Source organism: Sorex araneus, chromosome X, assembly GCF_027595985.1.
Source record: "Sorex araneus isolate mSorAra2 chromosome X, mSorAra2.pri, whole genome shotgun sequence".
Classification (NCBI taxonomy): Eukaryota; Metazoa; Chordata; class Mammalia; order Eulipotyphla; family Soricidae; genus Sorex; species Sorex araneus.
In genome coordinates, this window is record NC_073313.1 from 105,345,337 (window position 1) to 105,363,022 (window position 17,686).

General features: G+C 44.5%; 1 protein-coding gene across 5 annotated transcripts in view; it reads left to right on the plus strand.

Moving 5' to 3' along the window:
- ATG4A (autophagy related 4A cysteine peptidase) overlaps positions 1-17,686 on the plus strand; it is an 85,487-nt gene that overhangs the window by 44,519 nt on the left and 23,282 nt on the right. For all 5 annotated transcript variants that reach the window (XM_004606308.2, XM_055120260.1, XM_055120261.1 and 2 more), the window contains 4 exons: positions 229-308; positions 898-1,085; positions 1,206-1,284; positions 5,410-5,555. In XM_004606308.2, coding sequence (XP_004606365.2) covers positions 229-308; positions 898-1,085; positions 1,206-1,284; positions 5,410-5,555 — 493 coding nt within the window. The remainder of the gene's footprint in view (positions 1-228; positions 309-897; positions 1,086-1,205; positions 1,285-5,409; positions 5,556-17,686) is intronic.

Here is a 17,686-nt window from a genome sequence, read left to right on the forward strand (position 1 = left end):
CTGCCATTTTGTAAATCAGGACCTTCTCTTCAAGATTCAAGAACAGCAACTGTGTCATTCTACAGGTCTCTAGACACAGGATATTGCACAGTTGAGTCAAAGTGGTCAGAGCTGACATGAAGCCCAGGTTCTGTTTGGTGATTTTAGGAACACTGGGCATAGACTGTAGTTCTTGCTATTGATATTTTCCCTTCCCTATTTGTGACTTCATTCTATGTTGCTTTGCAGGAAGCTTGCTTTATTTGATGAGTGGAATTCTTTGGCGGTTTATGTGTCAATGGATAACACAGTGGTCATTGAGGATATCAGTGAGTCCCCAGACTGTTTTACCTTCATGGTTGGTGGGTGATGAGTTACTTCCTCACCATGCAGAAGCTTGAAGAGGAGGGAGATAGGGAGGAAAAGAGAGAGGAGAAGAGATGGGATTAGAACAGATAAGATGAGATGAGAAGGATCAGACCATTAGCAGGTTTTTTACTGCCTTTCAGTGAGGTATCCGACCCATTCCCTACAGGGTGCCTAACGTACAGGAAATCAGTTAAATTACTAATTGGTCTTCTGTCTCTGTCTTCCATTGTCCAGCCTTGTACTCCTAGTTATAAAGGATATCCAGAATATACAGTGTCTGTCTTAGATGTTCTCACAGGCTAGTTGTGAACTGAGACCCAATGATCCTCTACTATCTGGTGGGAGATGAGTGCTTAGTTGCTAGAGGGAAGAGAGGTGAGGGCTGGAGGAGCAGTGGAACTTCCTTCAGGAGAAGCTGAGTTGGCTCCTGGTGTTGGAGGGGAGGGCCTTTCAGAAAGTCACAACCAGATTCCTTTAGTTTGACACTTGGAGTATCCCAGAGACCTGGAAAACTGTCATTTATCCACCTCTCTTGTCTTCTGTTTCTAGAAAAAATGTGCTGTGTCTTTCCCTTGAGAGTTGACCCAGCCAGTGAGAGTCCCCCTAACTCTCTGAATGCTTCAAACCAGAGTCAGGACACCTATGCCTGCAGCCCAGCCTGGAAACCCCTGCTGCTCATTGTGCCTCTTCGCCTGGGCATAAACCAAATCAATCCTGTCTATGTTGATGCATTCAAAGTAAGTCACACCTTTTCCCAAGCCCATTGCTGCCTGCCCATCACATCGCCATGTGAGCACAGAGATCCGTGAGCAGCAGTCCACAGTGAGTTGAGAATCCTGCATTCTCTTTCCCTCTAGGAGTGTTTTAAGATGCCACAGTCTTTAGGGGCATTAGGAGGAAAACCAAATAACGCCTATTATTTCATAGGATTCCTAGGTAAGAAAAGAGGAATTACAAGTAAGTCATTCTGGGCTAGGGAAGGGTGGGCAGAAGGTTTTCCTGGGAGACCAAGCAATTGCAATTAGCGACCCTCGGCAGGCCTGGAGATACTGTGGCTTCTCGTCAGCCCATTTTGTTCCCAACTTGATTTTTGTAAGTAGCTCTTCCTGGGGTAGAGGGAGGTGCGGATCCATTCTCCTTTGATGCTCTTACTTCCTTGCCTCTTGACATAGTGATTCTAGGGCTGCTTTCTTACTTGTAAACAGCTTCAAGGTCACAGCATTGCTTAGCACATTCCTTTCCTTCCCGTGGTACCCAGGGCTGTGGGCTTTCATGCCCCTGGCCTTGTTGATCCCCTCTTGTTGAGATCTGGTTATTCAGACTAGAAACCTCCTCTGGCTCCCTAGTTCCACAGAGTCTGCTGCGTCATTGTTCAGAGCCATGGCTGGTTGGGAATTAGAGGAAGCAAAGAGAGCTATCCTTTTCTCATAATGGTGCTATGCCTTTGATCCACTAACCTTCTAAAGAAGACTTTAATGTAGCACAGCACCCCTGGCCTAAATTGAGACCTTGGGAAATCCAGCCATCGTATACACTGGTTATGACCAGAGCTATTTAAGGCTCTTGGCACAACAGGTGAGCTGGTACAATGTTTCTCAAACTTTCAGGATCGTCCTGAGAGCCTGCCCTTTATAATATAGATTCATCAGGTCTGGGGTGGATATGAAATTCTGCATTTTTAACTAGTGGTGCTGGTGTATACATGCCATGCTCTGAGGACTAAGGTCTAGCTACCTGGTTAGTGCTGACCAGCACAGGGAGAGGGGTGATGTGACTAGGGAAATGTGGCAAAGGATTCCTCTAGCGGGAGCATGGCCGGGAAAGGACTCTCAGAAGAGCTCTAAGCTTAGCTTTCAAGGCAGAGCCATAGCTTGACAAGGGAAAGTCAAAACAGGCTCAGTGTGGGGAATGGTATGAGGGAAGTGCAGGGTGAAATGTGCTTGGTCATGCGTCTGTGTCCTTCTCAGACAGTCAGGGAACTGCGGTCGGGTGGAAAGATACATACCTCGTACCTGGCCTTCTCTGGAAGTTTACCACTTTCTAACTCTGTGACTGTGGGAAAAGTATACCAGGTCTCTCAGTCTTAGGATCCTCTATGGAAAACAGGGCTAACAGCTGACTCCATACAGAGCACTCAGCAAAGAGCCAGGCGTGTAGGCCACACTCAGGAAAAGGTAGCTGTATCCTGCCTGCTGAACTCTCCTTTGTCTGCTTCATCTCCCTCTCCATCTTTTGTTTCCTTGGATTTTTAGGTCACACCCCAAGCTAGGACCTCTCACACATTTTATGATCCCGCTCTTTGAGCCCTCTTCTTTCTCTTTCTCCGCTTCCCTTCTTCCTTGCCAGTTTCTTAGCGCTCTCTAATGCTGCCATCTACTGGTCAATCTTAAGAATTACAGCTTGATGGAAAATGGAACCACAGAGGCGCTTTTTCATAAGTAAAGAACCGTGTCTGAAGTGATGTCAATGTAGATGTTCCTTGTTCTAAGCATTTTGATTCTTGTTAATGAATGTTTCAAAACTCTATCTCCTGGGATTGGAGAGATAGTACGTAGATTAAGGTGTTTGCCTGACATGTGGTTAATGGAGTTTGATTCTCTGTACCACATATGGTCGTTCCCTGCCACCCAGCACCTCCAGGGGTAGGCTCTAAGGACAGCATATATTCTTGCCCTTTGAATGATCTCTCTAGCTCAAGAACTGCCATTTTTATGAATGGCAGTCTTGCACCAGGGACTCTGCAAACTTTTTATATTTATCTATGTCTGTATCTTTACCTGTATCTATATCTAAGCCAATACATGTGTGTAATACACATACAGGAAACACAGTTATGTATGAATATGTGTGTATAGAGTTAACATGAGACCCCGTGTGAAGGCAGTATTTTCATTTTCATTTGATTCGTATTGAAACTGAACTTGAGCATTCTCTCAAGGTCACTCAGTATTGAAGTCAGCATTCAATCCCAATTTAATCATCCTTCTGACCATATTGCATTCCTTCCCTAGGGCCTCCATGCCCACTGCAAAGCTGAGAAAAGCTCTAGGCGTGCGAGACTATCACCAGTTTGAGACTCTGGCCATCAGATTTTGCCTGTTTTGAAAGCTGCCTGCCCTGCCCTTGGATAGAGGCTGCCCTTGTAGATCTGTAGCACGAGCCCCCTTTCTGCAGGTGGTTGGCCAGACTCCCCCTTTCATGCCTTGTTAAAGATCTTGGTTCCGTGTCTATATAGAATCTCTCAGCCATATTTCTCTTAAGCATATTTAGAACCTAACAGTCTAGAAGGCTTCACACCCCCACCCTACCCCCATTACATGGGAAAGAAACAGAATCAGATAAGATCAGACTCCCCCTTCACTCTATCTATCTAACATGCACACACACAGAGGAAATGATGAGAGCCAGAGGGACAAGAATCACGGTTATGGGGCTAGAGAGATAATAAAGCGGGTGGTATGCTTGCTTTGTAGGCAGCCCACCTGGGTTCAATTCTGGCACCACATATGGTTGCCTGAGCCCATCTAGGAGTGATCCCTAAGTGAAGATCAGTCGTAAGCTCTGAGCACTGTTGGGTGAGGCCCCCATTTTTTTAAAGTTGGAGTTATTATTTCTAGCATCTTAATTTGAAACACTGATAGATGGCTCACTTCTAAGGCTACTTTCACTTCTTATTTTGTACAGCTTCATTTTCCCTCTAATATTCTGGGTTAGTAAGTAGGCTTCTTCTCTATGTCCTGGCTGTTGCTCTTCATTGTGACTTAAGGCTTTCTTGATGTAACTCCTTGTGAATTAGTCAGAATGTGTACCTTGACTTTCATAAAGCAAGTCATATAAGTGCAATAATTTTTATATATGCTGGTACATACATTTTTAGGGAGATCCTTTTAAAGAGCAAGATGCTTATATGACCTTTCATGTTTGTACGGTGTTTGAAGCATTTCATAGCCTTGGGATCTTCATATCTCAACTCTAATGTCCCTAGTTGAAAAAAACAAGAAAATTAAAAGAGTTAATTGGTTTGTCCCAGATTTGCAATAGAGAAAAGTTAAACCTTTTCAGAGACACATTCTTTGCCAACATATGTGTCCAGTATTTCTGAGTTGTTCCCTGGAGGGTCTTTATGGGTATCTCTCCCTACCCTGTTCTTTTGCTACTGGTAGATCTACCTTAGTTTTCTGAATAAGTCTAGAAAACAGAGGTCCAAAAGCTCCTCAGACTTGGAAAGTGAAGTTTTTAGGTACTTTTACATACCCAGTATACTGGTGAGAAGTAATAGAGGTACTCTCATTCTTTTGCATATCTGATAAAAATAGATTTTAAAAAAACTAATACAAACTCCTTTAAGGCCATTACTGAACTAGCATTTTTTCCCAGTTGAATGAAGGGTGATCTTTCTCTTATTTCTAAATTACTGTCATCTCACAATGGACTTTCCTGGCAAAGTGTGTCTGTATTGGTGTTCATGTGATCACGGCCTCATTTTCCAACAAGAATTACTAACTTGCTAACAGGGATTAACTTGTTGGCTAACCAAGACAGACAGTTAGCTTCCTGGTATCTCATTTAAATCAGAATTGCATTTCCATTTCTTTTGGCGGCTAAGACCTTTCTTCTTACCAGTTATGATCTCCAACCACAGATCTGAAAACTGATGGTCTGGAGCAAGATGCTTTTCAATGTTGAAAGAGGCAGGAAGTTCCCTAGTAGCACTGAACTCATGGCCCGGTGATTCGATCTTTGCTACTGCTGCTCACAGAGCCTGCCATGTCATCTGTGTTTTCTCATTCCTACTCCCCTGCCCCAAACCTGTCGCTTTCCATGTTTGTACTTGAATATGAAGAGATGTAAGTGCCCGGGAAAGTCTTCTCACTGAATGATTGGATTTGGGTGCAGGTGGATTCTTTCAAAAGCATGAGTACCCTTCTTGAGCTTTCTGTCATCTCATTCTCATTGTCACCAAGGGTTATGTTAGGAAAACCAGAAAGTCTCCTCCCAAGGTTAGCCATTGGGCTAGGGCCAGTGGTTCTTCGAAAGTTAAGCATGTCTCACCCTAAACAGGTGATGAACTCATTTTCTTGGATCCTCACACAACCCAGACCTTTGTTGACACCGAAGAAAATGGAATGGTTGATGACCAGACTTTCCATTGCCTGCAATCCCCACAGCGAATGAACATCCTGAATCTGGATCCTTCTGTAGCATTGGTGGGTATCTGAAACTGTGATAAGCCAAGAGAAATGGTACCATCCTATTACAGATTTGTTCCTGGGACTGGTAGGGTGACAAGTGTTTATTCACTCATCCCTGAGAAGTAGTGTAGTGAATATAGATGGAATGAACCCTGAAGCCAGACTGCTCAAGTTGGAATCCAGACCTGCAGCTTACTGTCTAATGGACTTTAGAGGAGTACCTCAACCAGTTCAAGACTTAGTTTTCTTATTCCTAGAATAAACCAAACTTTAGTGCCTTCTTTGTAGAGTTGTATGAGGTATATTGTGTGTGAGGCACTTAGCACAGTACTGGCACATTTTAGCATTCTATAAATGATAGTTGTTATTAGTGTTACTATCTCACCTTTTTATTCTTGCCCTCTAATTTTTATTTCACAGGTACAGGGAAGAAGCGGAAATAACTATGATGTTGGGTGTGGTGTTAGGATATTGTATACATGAGACTCAATAATGAATAGTATTGTAAATCATGGCACTTCAATAAAAATTGTGATAAAAGAGGACACAACTCGGGAGGAAGGGACAAGAGCCATGGATGGGGCCAGTGACCACTTAATCTGAGTTCTACCTCAGGAAGTATACACTGGACTACTCTATACTTTAAAGAGACATATAGCTGTGAATTAATCAGGACTTCAGGGTTTCTAAAGCCTGTCTATATTCTTTATTCCTGCCTACCCCAACTGTTAGAGCATCAGTGATCAAGAGCATAGAGTGCTCCTTTTGTTTTGTACCATTTTTTCATTATGATGAGGAAGACTATTAACATTCTTTTTATTTTGATAGATAACTTCCTTCAGATACAAGCTACCTTAGTATATATTGCCTTTAATTAGAACTGCTGTGTGGGCTTTTTGTTGTTGATATAATTGACTATTTTTAAAAGTACCACAATTTACAAAGTTATTCATAGTTGAGTTTAGACATGCAATATTGCAGCACTGATCCCACCACTAGTGTCAACTTCCCTTCAACAATGTTCCCAGGTTCCCTCCCATATCCTCCACCTCCAGTCTGTTCTCTTGACAGGCACACAATGGACTATTCTTTTTATAGGTAAATATAAGAGTGTGACTAATGCAATGGAATTAACCTCATGCTTTAGAAATTGATCTTCACCTTTATATTATCTCACATAATGAAGGGAGAGAGAGAGTCAGGAAGGAAGAAAGAAGGTCAATGGAAATGAGAGAGCAAGTAAATGAGGCAGAGCAAGACTGTGAGAGAGAAAAAGAATGAGAGAAGTGTAGAGAGAATAATAAGGATATAAATGAGAGAATGAGGGTAAGCAAGTGTGAAAAAATATGAGAAGAAAAGAGCACAAGAGTAAGAGAATGAGAGAACAAATGAGTGAAAGCATTAGTGAGATTGAGAGTGCAACAGAGTGATATGATATATGTGTGTATGGAGAGAGAGAGAAAGATCATTAGACAGATTACAGTGGAGTGAAGAGAGGCAGAAAAAGCAAGATAGTGAGGAAAAGCTAGAGATGGAGGAGAGAGAGTGACTAAGAGAGAAGAATGTGAGAAAGTGAATAAGAGTGACAGAGTGAAGGAGCCAGAGAATGAAAGAAAGTGAGGTGGAGAAAACAAGAGAGCAGTCTTATGGGGAAAGGTAAAACAAAAGAGTGGGGGAGAGGGAGAGGGAGACAGAGGGTGTGGGAGAGGGAGAGCGAGAGACGATGGGAGAGAGGGAGAGACAAGAGAATCATACAGGGAAAGCCCAGTGAAAAAGAACAAATAAAAGCAAGAGATTGACCAAGTGTGAGAGGACAAATAAGAGTGTGAGAGTCGAGAAGCAGAGAGTTAGGGAGATAAAGAGAGTGAGGAGGATGAGAGAGATAGTGCAAGAGAGAAGCATAAGAGCTTGTAGGAGTGAGAGTGAGAGACAGTGAAAGAGTAAGAGAGCTAGAAAGTATTAGGAGGGTGAAAGGAAATGAGTGAGAGCAAGGCTAATAAGTGAGAGCATTTGAGAGTGAATGAAAAAACAAGAAAGAGTCATGGAATAAGACAGCATGAGAAATTTTGTAATGCTTTATCTCACGGTGATTCAGTTAAGAGAGAGAGAGAGAGAAAGCATGAGAACAAGAGGGCCAGTGATAGTGCAAGTGTGAGAGAGTGAGAAAGAGTGAGATAGAAAGAGCCAGAGAGTGAGATGGAGAGAAAAAGAGAATAAGCAAGGAGAGAAGGAGTGAGAGCAGAGAGAGTGCTAGCAAGCAAGAGAGAGATATCAAAACTTGGAGCAGAGGAGGAGAGTGAAGAATGAGGGAAACATGGGTGAGAATAAGAGTGAGAGAGCTAGAGTACAAGAATGAGAGTGATGTAGAGAGCCACAGAGCGTAAGAGAGCAAAAGTGGAAGAGCAAGTGAGGTCAGCAGTGTGTGAGAGTGTACAAGTGAGTGGTAGAGGGAGATAGAGAGCAAGAGAGTGAGTGAGAGGGAGAGTCAGAGACAAAGCCAGAGGGAGATAGGGAGAGAGTGACACTAAAGAATGATATTGAAAAAAAGGAATGATATTGAGAAAGTGAACAAGAGTGTAGGAGAATGAGAATGTGTAAGTACAATTGAGAAAGTGAGAGTGAACAGCGAGCAAGAGTCAGAGATAAAGAGAATGAATGTATGAAGAGTGAATGTATGAAGAGTAAACCACAACACCAGAAAGAAAAGAGAGAGAGAGAGAGAGAGAGAGAGCAAAATAGAATACCCTGCCTCATAGGCGGGGTGGCATGGGGAGATGGGGTGGGGGTTGTGGGAGGTATGCTGGGACCATTGGTGGTGGAAAATGGGCACTGGTGGAGGCATGGTACTTGACCACTGTATTAATGAAATGCAAGCACAAAAGTTTGTAAGTCTGTAACTGTACCTCATGGTGATTCACTAATAAATTTTTTAAAAAAGAATGAGTAGAATAAGAGTGAGCAAGAGAGATTATGATAGAAGTAGAGCACAAGAGAGCGAGAGATAGCAGAAGAGCAAAAATGGGAGAAAAAGGGGAAGGGTGAGAGCCAGAGTAAACGAATACAAGGGAGCAAGAGAGTGAAGTTAAGTGAGAGTGAAAGAAGAGAGTGGAAGAAAGGAGTGGAAGCAAGGAAGCATGCATGAGGGGGTCATTGTGAGATGGGATAAAGGGCAAAGAGTGAGAGAGCAAGGGAATTAAGACTGAGAACAAGATAAATGAGGGAGAGCAAGAGTGAAAAGAAGAGTGCTCAGGAGAGAGAATGAGAGATTAAAAATGCAAGATAGTGAGGAAGGGCCAGAGATAGTGTAGTGTATAGGACACTTGCCTTGCACTAGGGCAACCCTGGTTTGATCTCTGGCACTCCACCAGGAGTGATACTGAGAGAGCAAGAATGACTGTAATAGAGTGAGCAAGAGAGCACCAGCAAGAAAAAGAATGACAGTGAGCAAGAGAGAGAGAAAAAGAGAGAGAGATGGAGAGAGTGAAAGCATAAGAGCAAGTATGCAAGGGAATGAGAGTTAGAGCAAGAGAGCTAGAGAGTGAGATGGAGAGGGCAAGAATTAGCAAGAGAGATAGCAAGTGTAAATGAGATCCAAAGGGATAGGAGAGAGTGAGAGAACAGGAGAGTGAGAGTGTGTGAGAGAAAGCAAGAGTGTGTATAAAGGAGTGAGAGAAAGGAAGCAGGACTGCCAGAGAAAAGTGCAGAGAATGAGAGCCAATGTGAAAACAAGAGCGGATATGAGAAGTGGAGCACAGGAGAGAGAGAGAGAGAGAGAGAGAGAGAGAGAGAGAGAGAGAGAGTAAAACACAAGCAAGAATGTGAAAAAAAGGAAAAGCATGCAAGAACGAGAGTTAGAGAGTTAGAGAGTGGGAGAGATTGAGATATAGTGAATGAAAGCATGAGAGCAGGAGCAAATGAAATCAAGGGAGACCCTTATTTAGTGAGGGAGAAAGGTAGAGAGAGGAGGAAAGAGAAAGAGAGCCAAGAGTTACCAGGGGAGATAGAGAAAGTGAGATAGTGAGTGTGAGGGGACAGTATGAGACCAAGAGCCAGTAAGAATTAGAATGAAAGAGAATTAGAATGAAAGAGAGCAAGTAAGGGGAGAGAGAGTAAGTGAGAGAGCAAGTGAGAGAGCAAAGGATCAGGAGCACTTACCTTGCACGTGGTCAGCTGTGGTTCAATCCCTGTCCTTGCATATGGTTCCCAACCACTGCCAAGAGAGATATGTGAACACAGGGCTAGGAGTACACCCTGAACACAGGTGTTGCCCCAAATTCTACCCCACCACCAAAACTACCCACAGAAACAAAAGAGAGTGAGAACACAAGAGAATGATATAATAACTGAGAGAAATCTAGTGACAGAGAATGAGCCAGATATCCAGAAAGTGAGCTAGAAAGTGAGAAACAGAACAAGAAGTAAAGAATCTAAGGAGTGATTTAAGATTGCAAGACTAAGCAGGTGAGAGCACTAATGAGAGAGTAGGAGAGAGCAAGAGAGCCAGAGAGCAAGGAAGAGAGAGCAAGAGTGCAGGAGTACATGTGGAGTAATGAGTGAAAGCAAGAGAAAGTGAGAGTGAGGGAGGAAGGGGGAGAGCAAGTGAGAGCAAGAGAGCAAGCGCAAAAGCAGGAGTGTGCAAAAGAGTGCAAGCAAGAGAGCAAGTAACAGAGGTGAGCAAGAGATAGGAGATCATATAAGAGGTAGAATTGAAAAGAGTGAGTGAGCAAAAGTAAAGAGAATAAGAAAAAGAGCAAGTGGTGAGGAAAAATGCAAGAGAAAGAATGAGATTGAGGGCAGGACAGAGTGAGCAAGAGAGCCTGTAAGAAGAGAGAGCAATGTGAGATAGAGCAAGAGAGAGAGAGAGAGAGAGAATGAGATTGTGAGAGTGAGGAAGGGAGTGTGCTAAAAAGTGAGGATCAGTGGGTTATAGAGCGTCCCAAAGAATGGGATGAAGATAGAGAGCAAGAATGAGAGAATAAGTGAGTGAGCAACTGAGGAAGCTGGTGTGAGAGCAAGTGAGAAAGAGGAAAGAGAGAGCAAGCAAGCCAGCCAGAGAGATGGAGGAGAGTAAGGTAGAATGAGTGAGAAAGCAAAGAGCACTGGTGTGTGGGACCTAAAGAGGAAGAGTACAAGAATGTGAAGGCAAAAGTCAGAGCAAGAATGAGAGTGAGGGGCTGGAACGATAGCACAGTGGGTAGGGCGTTTGCCCTGCACGTGGCCGACCCGAATTCGATTCCCAGCATCCCATATGGTCCCCCGAGCACCGCCAGGAGTAATTGCTGAGCACATGAGCCAGGAGTAACCCCTGTGCAACACCGGGTATGATCCGAAAAGAAAAAAAAAAGAATGAGAGTGAAAGACAGTGAGGGCAAGGGCAGGAGTGAGTGAAAATATGAGAGAAGACAGAGTGAAGGAAGATTGACAGCAAGAGGGCAGAGGCTGGGGGCTGGGGCGATAGCACAGTGGGTAGGGCATTTGCCTTGCACTCGGCCGACTTGGGTTCGATTCATTCCCAGCATCCCATATGGTCCCCTGAGCACTGCCAGGAGTAATTTCTGAGTGCATAAGCCAGGAGTAACCCCTGTGCATTGCCAGGTGTGACCCCCCCCCAAAAAAAAGAGGGCAGAGGCAAACGAGAATGAAAGCACAGGAGACTGAGACAATATATGAGATAGAGCAAAGGGAGGAGAGTGAGAACAAGGACAGTGAGAGTGAATAAGACTGAGAGTGTGAGTTAGAGAAAGCAAAAATGAGAGATAGTGAGAATGAGTATAAATACATAGTGAGCAAGAAAGCATGGATGAGTGCGACAGAGACACAGAGTGAGTAGAGAGAGCATGTAAGAGTGAGCAAGTGAGAGCAGGAGGCAGAACAAGAGAGCAAGCTACAATGTGAGAGTTCCAGAATGAGAGGGCCAGAAAATGAGACAGGAGGGAACAGGAGAACAAAGAAAAGGAAGAGGGAAAGAAAGCATGCTTGGGGGAAATAGAGGTGAGAGAATGAGTGAGAGTACAAGTAAGATAATAGCAAGAGCTAGACAGCCCAGAGAGAGGAAGAGAGCGAGCCAGAGAGATAGAGTGAACAAGTAAGAACAAGAGAGAACAGAGCAAGAGAGCATGTGCAGGAGAGGTAATTTGAGTGAATAAGATTGGTAGAGCAAGACACAAGTAAGAAGCAGAGCCAGATAGACCAAGAGAAAGTACAAGACAGTGAGGGCCAGTGAGAGTGCAAATGAGAGCAGAGAAAGTTTCACAGCAAAAGAGCTTGAGAGAGATGGAGCAGAGGGGAGTAAGAGAGCGGGTGAGGCATAGTTGAGAGAATACAGGAGTGACATGGAGTGATAGAGAACTAGACAGCACAGGAAAGTGAGATCAGGAGAGAGAGCAGAAGGGGAGAGCATGATAGAGATAGAGCCAGAGAGAAAGATAGAAGGCAAAATTATGAGCAGAAGGTCAAACCAGAGTGAGAGTGGGTATGAGAGACAGAGTGAACAATAGTGAGCAAGGGAGTATAAAAGAGTGACAGCGAGAGTAAGAACAGAGAATGATAGGGCCAGCAAGAAAGTGAATAAGCAAACATAGGCAAGTGCCAGAATGAGATCAGGAAAGTGTGATAGTATGAGTGAGAGTGAGAGTGCAAGAGTGAGCATGAGAGACAGAGAAAGCCAGAATAAGAGAGAGAGAGACATAGAAATATCTCGAGAGGGATACAAGTAAGGCCAAGACTGATAGACCTAGAGAGCAAGAGAGTAAGATGAAAAGAATAAGAGAGTGAGCAAGAAAAAGCACCAAAGGGAAAATGTAGTGAGTGAGTGAGAAAGAGGGAGAGCATGAGCACACCCGAGAGTGATAGGGTGAGAGCTCAGGAAAGCAAAAAGTGCCAGAGGAACTGCAAAGCAAGAGAGAGTCAGAGAGATGGGAGAGAAGTGTGAAGGCTAGTGAAGCTCTAGCAGTAGTGAGAGGCATCTAGAGAGATGAGCAAGTGAGGGTAGTTGGGCGAGAGAGATAATGAGAGCCAGAGAGTGACTGACTTTGAGATGGAGACATTGAGAGCTTGAGGAAGTGAGAGGGGGCAAGCAAGAGTGAGAGTTCAAGAGAGCAACTGAGAGTAAGAAAGGGTGAAGACATGAGAGAGTGAGTGAGAAATGGAGCAGCAAAGGAGATATATGAGAGAATAAGGAAAGCCAGAGAGAAAATGAAGGAGAGTAAGAGTGAGTGAAAGAGTTAACAAGTATACATGAGGGACTGCAGGAGAGCAAGAATGAGAAAGTGGTGAGAGTGGAAATCAGTGTAAGGGGAATTGATACTGTAAGAGAGTGTGAGAGAGTGAGAGAACGTGAGAATGAGGAAAAGAGGAACGGAATTTGAGAATGTGTGAGAGTGAGCAAGAAAGAGAAGGGTGAGAGACTGAAAAAGCAAGAGTGCAATGGAGTGAGTGTGTGAGAGAGAGAGGGAGCACACAAGCCTAGGGATGATAGTGAAAGAGTAAGAGAGTTTCAGAGATTGAGATGGAGAGAGCAAAAGAAGTGAGAGCTAGGAGGAAATAGGGAAAGAGTAAGATAAAGAGTAAGAATGTGAGAGACTGAGCAAAAATGTTCATGAAGGAGGGTGAGGAAGCAAGTAGGAGAGCACATAGAGAGCCAGTGTAAGAGCAGGTGAGAAAAAGAGAGATGGAACAGAATGGAGTGAGAGGAGCTGGAGTAATAGCACAGCAGGTTGGATGTTTGCCTTGCACAAGGCCAACCTGGGTTCAATTCCTAGCATCCGATATGGTCCCCTGAGCACTGCCAGGAATAATTCCTGAGTGCAAAGCCAGGAGTAACCCCTGTGCATCGCCAGGTGTGACCCAAAAAGCCAAAAAAAAAACGAAGGGAGTGAGAGCTAGAAAGCATGAGAAGGAATGCTAGAGCAAGAGAGTAAGTGAGTTTCGATTGAGAGAGAGAGATTGGGAGAAATAAGGTGAAATGTGTGAGAAATACAGTGAGCATGAGTGAGTAAGAGAGAAACTGTGAGAGCAAGAGAGTGAGTTGGACAGAATAAGAAAGCTAGCGAGAAGGAGAAAGTCAGAGGAATATCCAGAAAGAGACAGGGTGAGTGTGAGAATTCGAGAAAGAATGAGAATGATAGGGACTGGAGCAGTAGTATAGTGGGTAGGGCATTTGCCTTGCAAGATGCCTACCTAGGTTCCCCATATGTTCCCCTGAGTATCACCAGTTGCGATCCCTGAGTGTAGAACCAGGAGTAAGCCCAGAGTACTGCGGGGTGAGACCCAAAAGCAAAAAGAATGAGAGTGAGAGACCAAGCAAGATCATATGAAAGAGGACAAGTGATAGAATGAGAGGAGGAGTGAGTAAAGAGGGAGAGAGCTAGAATGAAATTGAGAAGGTGAAGAGTATGTCAAGCAGGAGCTTGACACAGAACAAGAGTGAGTGAGAGAACAAAATAGTGAGATTGCGAGAATTGTAGTGAGAGCAAGTGCAAGTCTAAGCCAGAGTGTGAGAGCAAGAGAGTGAGTAAAAGAGTGAGCAAGAGAAATTAGTATAGCACAAGACAGCGAGTGAGACATGGAGCAGAGGGGTGAGAGAGCCAATGGCGAGAAAGAAAAGTGAGATAGCGAGAATGAGTGAAATAGATCAAGAGGATAGGAGAGAGCATGACCCAGAGAAAACAGAAGAACAAGGATGAGTGTGGAAGGGAGTGAGCAGTAGTGTATGTGAGAGCCCGAGAGAGTGAGAGGTCTGTGGAGAGCACAGGAAAATGAGAGAGATCTAGACGCATGGAGCAGGGAGAGAATGAGAGCCAGAGATCATGGCAGAGTGAAAGTGACAGTTAGCCAACGATGCAAACAGAGCAAGATGGAGAGAGCAAGAGATGCTTAAGGAGGAGTGAGCAAGAGGTAGAGAGCCAGGGGAAGATAGGGAGAGAGTGAGAAACCCTGAGAATGAGAGGGGGGGCAAGGCTCATGAGAGAGCAAGTGGGTGTACTACTGTAGAGTGAGACAGCAAGACATCCACAGAGAGATCAAGAGAGTGAGGAAGATTGTGTGAGAGGCTGTCAGTAGAGAATCAGAGAGAGCAAGAGATCAATGTCTAATGTGAGTAGGAGTGAGAATAATGTAGAGTAGGAGGGAATACAGAAGCATGGGAGCAGGAACCAAAAGAGTGAGAGTAGAGCAAGAGTGAATGTGAGAGAGAGGGAAGTGTGAGAGTAAGCCAGAGAACAAGACAGCGGGGAACAAGAGGGTGTAAGTGAGAGAGGTGGAAAAGAAAGGGAGGAGAGAGAGCAAGTCAGAAAGCAAGTAAAGCAAGAGAGAACAAGAATGAGTGACAAGGAGAAAGGCATGCATGAGAAAGCCAGAGGGAAGTAGAGATCAAATAGTGAGAAAGAGGGAGCAAGCAAGAGACTGGGAGTTAGATTGTGAGCATGAGAGAGTCAGTGTAAGATCGAGAGAGATGGAGCAGAGAAGAGCAAGAGGGCTAGTTGAAGCATGAGTGAGACTGGGAGAGCAAGAGATGAGTGTGAAAGAGTGAGAGGTGGAGAGATTCAGAGAACAAAATCACAAGCGAGTGAGTGAGAACAAGAGACCAAGCAAGTGCAGGAGTGACCAAGAGAAAGTGCAGAAGAGCAAGAGGAGGAAGAGGAGGAAGAAAAGAAGAGGAGGAGGAAGTAGACGAGGAGGCAGGAGAAACTGAGAGTTAGTAAGAGTACACCAGAGAGCAAGAGAGAGTAGTGAGAGCGCATGAAGAAAGTAAGAGAGAGATAAGACAACAGAGGGGTGAGAGCCAAAGAGGGTGACAAGGGAGCAAGAGTGTATGTATGGGTGGGAGTGAGTAAAAGTGCAAGGGAGAGAGAGCAAGACCATGGGATGACAAGAGTGGGGGCAATAGCAAGAGTATGCAAGTGAGAGGGGGAGATGAAAGGGGGGAGGTGAGTACAGCCAAGAGAGAAGAAGCAAGGAAGAGAAAAAGAACACGAGAGAACAAGTCATAGATGGAACAGAGAGGGTGTGTGTGAATGAGCTGGAGAGTAAGTAAAATGAGACAGAGGAAGAACAGAAGAATAAGTATAAGGGAACATGAGAGAGCAAGAGTAAGAGAAAATGAGAGGGCCAGAATGAATGCATGAGAGTAAGCAAAAGAGCAGCTGTAAGAGTGAGAATGAGTGAGAGAGCAAGCAAATAAAATAGCAAGGGAAAGAGTGTAGTGAGAGTGGAAGTATAAGGGTCAGAGCCAGAGAACAAGAATGACTGAGAGAACAAGAGTGTGTGAGAGAGAGTAAGGAGTGTATAAGTGAGGAAGAGTTGAGAGAATGAGATGTAGAGAGCAAAGAGTGAGAGAAGGGAAAGACAATGAGAGGGAGAGTAAGAGGGAAATAGAGTGAGAAAGAGAGGGAGCAAGAGAACATGAGTGAGCCAGAGAGTGAGAGAAGCAGAATGAGAGAGCTATTGTGAGAGCAAGAGAGATTAAGAGAGATGCAGTGGAGGAGGGGAGCAAGAGAGGGGTGAAGCCAGAACCAGAGAACAAGAGCTTGTAAGAGTGAGAGAATAGGACAGAGCTAAAGAGTGAGAATGCAAGAGTAGGAGTAAGCAAGAGCGCAGGAGAGAACAAGTGAAAGCACAAATTAGAGTGAGAACACAGATCAAAAGAGAGAGTGGGAAGAGAGTAAGACTCAGCGGAAAGAGATCAGAAAGTAAGGATGAGAGTAAGTGGGAAATATGAAGAGTGATAATATGAGTGATAGAGCAAGAACAGGCACAAGTAAGCAACAGCCTTCTGCCAGGGAGCAGAAGGCTGTGAGCATGAGACTTGTCCTGGCCTGTGCTTTTCTTACTCCCTGTGCTTATTTCTCAAAGCAGAGTGACAGGACACACATCTTGCTTAAACTTTCATTCTCCCTCATCCTTGCTCTCCTGCTGTCATTTCTTCTCTCTCACTCTCACTCTTGGTCTTTCTTTCCTCACATATTGTATGTGCTATTGTTCCTCTGCATGCTTTCTGGCTCTCCTCTCTCCACTTCCCATTGGCTCTCTTGATCTCTCCTTTCGTACTCTCTCCTCTTTTTCTTGTACTCATACTCTCTTTTGGTCTTTCACTCTCTCATCTCCCTCTGACTCTTCCTCTCAATCTCTTCCCCTCTTACAGAGAGCCCTACATATTGCTCTCTGGCTATCTCTCACTCTATTTCACTCTCATTCTGCAGTCTCACTTGCTCTCTGGCTCTCTCTTGAACTTTGCTTTGCGTCTCTTACACTTTCTGGCTTTCTGGCTCTATCTCACTTTCCCCTCTTGTATACTTTCACTTAGTGTTGCTCTCACTCTCTCTAACACTCCCACTCTTCCGCCTGCTCCATTTCCCTCATTCTCTCTGTGCTCTCGCCCTCTTCTTATTCCTGCACTCTTGATCTCTCTAACTCACTTTCTTGCTCTCTCTTTCAGGCAAGCTCTCTCTTGCTATCTCCTACACTTTATCACTCTCCCTAACTCTCAGTCTCTTTCTGGTACTTTTTTTCTCCTACTCTCTCAGCTGTCATTTCATTCCATCGTGTGCAGTCTCACTTGCTCTCTCATAGTCTCTGACTCATAATCTCACTTCCCATCTCCCTGGTATGCTAACTCTTTCTCTGTCTCTTGAACTCCTGCTTTCTCTACCACTCTCTGGATCTCACTTGACCCATCTCAGTTATTTACTCTTTTGCTCTTGGCTCTGTATTGCTCTTGCTCCCTCTCACCCCTTTTTGTGCTCTCTGGCTCTTACTTGATCTCTTACTCTTATTCACTTTCATGCTATCAGTCAATTACCCTCCTTTGCCCCATCACCATTTCTCTTTCTCTCACACTGAATCACACTTTTACTCTCACATCTTCTCTCAATTGCTTAGTCTCTCTCCTGTGTCCGTTGGTCTCTCCCTCTTGCTCTCTGCCCCTCTTTCTTGTTCTCTCACTCTCAAACTTTTTTAGTTTCTGTTCACTCTCTCTGTTTGTTTTGTTTTTGGACCACACCTGACAGTACTCAGGTCTTACTCTTGGCTCTGTCCTCAGAGTTCACTCCTTGCCAGCTCAGGGAACCATCTGGGTTCTGGAGATAGAACCCACATTGGCTGGCCATATGCACATCAAACACCCTTCCCAGTGTACTATAGCTCTGGCC